The sequence below is a fragment of the Henckelia pumila genome, chromosome 3 (genome assembly GCF_033568475.1).
Source record: "Henckelia pumila isolate YLH828 chromosome 3, ASM3356847v2, whole genome shotgun sequence".
Lineage (NCBI taxonomy): Eukaryota > Viridiplantae > Streptophyta > Magnoliopsida > Lamiales > Gesneriaceae > Henckelia > Henckelia pumila.
The window spans coordinates 96,862,179-96,865,493 of NC_133122.1; the positions used below are offsets into that span (position 1 = coordinate 96,862,179).

The following is a 3,315-nucleotide window of genomic DNA, read 5'->3' on the forward strand; positions in this document are numbered from 1 at the left end:
TAAGACCCAGAAGTTAATTATCTGGTAATTTGACATAATTAGAATAATTATTGAGATACTAAATTAAAATAATTATTTATGCCAAATAAATTAGAAAGTTTGTTAAAAATATGTATTTTAGAATATCGAGATTAAAAATAATATAAATACATATTAGAGCCAAAATAATACACGAGAGTTGAAGAATTCCACGGCCTTTTACCCTTCTTTCCTTGGGCGTCTTCCAAGTAATAGGCGTCTATTCCAACTTTTCCTATAACCTTGAATGACCCTTCATACTTTGCATCCAGCTTTCTTCTTTCTCCTTGATGTTAGATTTTTCGCATGACCAGGTCTCCTTCCTTGAAGACCTTAGGGTACACTCTTTTATTGTAGGCCTGGGTCATTCTCTTGCGTTAAATGCAAGCCTTATTGCTGCCCTGGTTTTATGCTCTACCAACAAATCCAAATCCATTGCCCGCAGCTCTTGATTGTTTTCTCCATATTCTATTATCCGCGCACTTTCCTGCCCTATCTCTGCGGGAAGGACAGCCTCAGTGCCATATACCATGCTGAACGGTGTTTTGCCCGTCCCAGATCGGGTTGTGGTTCTGTATGGCCATAGTACTGATGAGAGTTCTTCAACCCATTTACCTCTAGCTATGTCTAGTCGTGTTTTGAGAGCTTTAATTATTGTCCGGTTGGCAACTTCCACCTGTCCATTCCATTGCGGGTACGCCACATATGTGAAAACTTGCTCGATCTTCAGTTCTTGACACCATGCTTGGACTTTAGATCCATAGAACTGTCTCCCGTTATCTAACAAAAACCTGCGCGGGATCCCAAAATGACACACTATATTTTTCCACAGAAAATTGAGCACTTATTTTTTTGTAATTTTAGCTAGAGGCTCGACATCTACACATTTGTAAAAATAATCGACTGCAACCAGCAAGAATTTCCTTTGTCCCGTGCTGACAGGTAATGGCCCTACAATATCCATCCCCCACTGATCAAAAGGACAGGCAACCACAACTGCCTTCATGTATTCTGCGGGTCTCCACTGTAATTTAGCATGTTTCTGGCAATTATAACATGAATTAACTAGATCTGATGAGTCTTTTCGCATAGTGGGCCAAAAGAAGCCAACTAAAATAGCTTTTCGAGCTAGAGCAAGACTGCCTAGGTGACTTCCGCAAGAACCTTCGTGAATTTCCCTTAATACATAATTCACCTCGTCGGGACCCAAACATTTCAAAAAAGGCTGAGAGAAAGATTTTTTGAACAGAATTTGGTCGATCATGACGAAACGAAGTGCCCTTCGTTTTATCTCCTTAGCTTTCTTATTATCACTAGAAAATTATTTCATGGTCAGATATTTGTATATATCATATCTCCAATCCCCTTCTGGTACTTGAGCTATAATGTCATCTAGAGTTTCCAGCTGGGATACGAGCTCCCGACCTGAAACAATGGGGTCAGGCCGGTCACTCAAGGCACTGGCCAGGCGAGCCAAATGGTCGGCCATAATATTCTCAGCGCGGGGGATGAGCTCCAAGTCCAGCTCGGTGAATCCTTCTTTGAATTTGTCTAATGCCTTGGCATATTTCATCATCTTCTCATCTTTGATCTCAAACTTTCCATTGCTCTGCTTGATGGCTAATTGGGAATCGGAGTATATAGTAGCTCGGGAAATACCCATGTTCTGTGCTGCTTTGAGTCTAAGTAATAATGCCTCATATTCTGCTTCATTATTAGAGGCTCGGAAATCCAACCTAACGGAGATATTATTTTCTTCACTCCAAGGCGATATGATGAAAATTCCAGCTTCGCTTCCTGTTTGACATGATGACCTGTCGACAAAAATCCTCCATAACTCTTCTTGTTCTGACTAAACTGTCTCGGCCAAGGAGTCAGCTAAGGCCTGATCTTTTATGGCTGATCGGGGTTCAAATTTAATATCATACTCACTCAGTTTTGTGATCTACCTGACCAGTCTTCCTGATGCGTCTGGGTTAGCTGCAATTTTTCCCAAAGCATTATTAGTGAGTACGATGATGGGATGTGAGAGGAAGTAAGGCCTTAATTTTCTTGTTGTGATGACCAAAGCTAAAGAAACCTTTTCCTGAGTTAAGTAATTGAGCTCGGCCCCTTTCAAGGTATGACTAAAAAAGTAAATGGGCTGATGATTTATTCCTTGCTTCCTGACCAGGACCGAACTGGCTGCTCGAGGAGTAACAGCCAAATAGAGGAACAGTTCTTCCCTCTGAGTGGGCTTATTCAGTACAAACAATTGCTTTAAGTAGGCTTTCAAATCCTGAAAGGCCTTTTCACTTTCCTCATCCCATTCAAAATTTTTCGTCTTCCGCAATGCTTTTGTAACGCCCATAAATTCGCCATGTAAATCCGCATGTATAACTAGGGAATTTAATAATTTTAAAATAAATTAAAAATGTGTTAAATGACTTTTAAGTGTTATTATGTGAATTATGTGATTTATCTGAATGCTTTAAATGTTATTACGACATTTAACCCGTTATGTTGCAATTTATGAACTTATTTGAGAAATGTTATTTTGCGATTGCGTAGGCGGGACCGTGGACGAACAAAATATTTGAATTTCATCCAAAATATTTTATGGGATTTTATAGACATTAAAATATTATTTTAAGGTATTATTTCATGAAAATTTTAGTTTTTTTAAGTATATATGTATAATATTTCATTTTTCCCAAAATTAAGCCATTTTAATGACTTTTAAGGACTTTTAAAAATCTATTTATTTATTATTTCGGGATTTATGTTTATTATCAGATTAGTTAGTGTATTTATGAGTTTTAAAAAAATATTTTATTATAGTATTTTAACTAACTAATTATCTAGTATAATTTTACATTAAAAAACCTAACCTAAACCACTCCAATCTCACGATAAAACACTTAGTCGCCACCTTCGTCACCTTCATCTGATACCCTCCATTATTAGCAGCCACCATACCAATATCTTGAAGGTTTTTAACTCGGTTTGAAGATCCGTTCATCCCGGAGATCAATCTACTCGTCGGTAACGGATATTCGAGCTAATAAAATGCAAAGGCACGTTTGATTCCATTTTTTAACACCATTTAAATCATATACAACATTTTAAGCATGAATGTTCCGTTAATGCATGATATTGATTGAAGTTCTTTGAATATCAATGGTTAGAACATGAACAACTCACTCTTTTCCTTGCTTGTCACATGCATGGCCACGTTTTTTATGCTAGGGAATGGATCAGGCTACTGGCAGTGGTTAGGCACGTGTCTTAGAGTCCTAAAGGTCGAGTGGTGTAGTC

The 3,315-nt window shown here is 38.0% G+C and overlaps 1 protein-coding gene across 1 annotated transcript; it reads right to left on the minus strand.

Moving 5' to 3' along the window:
- Positions 1-382: 382 nt before the first annotated feature.
- LOC140889244 (uncharacterized) lies at positions 383-2,368 on the minus strand. The gene is made up of 4 exons (XM_073296956.1): positions 1,968-2,368; positions 1,394-1,832; positions 929-1,060; positions 383-694 (listed from the first exon to the last, which is right to left on the minus strand). The coding sequence occupies exons 1-4, from the start codon at positions 2,366-2,368 to the stop codon at positions 383-385; spliced, it is 1,284 nt and encodes a 427-aa protein (XP_073153057.1).
- Between the last annotated feature and the right edge of the window lie 947 nt (positions 2,369-3,315).

Bases quoted from the DNA above. Each gene is read 5' to 3' on its own strand.
- LOC140889244 (XM_073296956.1), bottom strand. From the start codon at position 2,368: ATGGGCGTTACAAAAGCATTGCGGAAGACGAAAAATTTTGAATGGGAT. The intron at 1,833-1,967 runs GTAGATCACAAA...TTTTGTCGACAG, and splicing joins GCATCAGGAAGACTGGTCAG to GTCATCATGTCAAACAGGAA. The intron at 695-928 runs GTTGCAGTCGAT...TGGAATGGACAG, and splicing joins GACAAAGGAAATTCTTGCTG to GTGGAAGTTGCCAACCGGAC.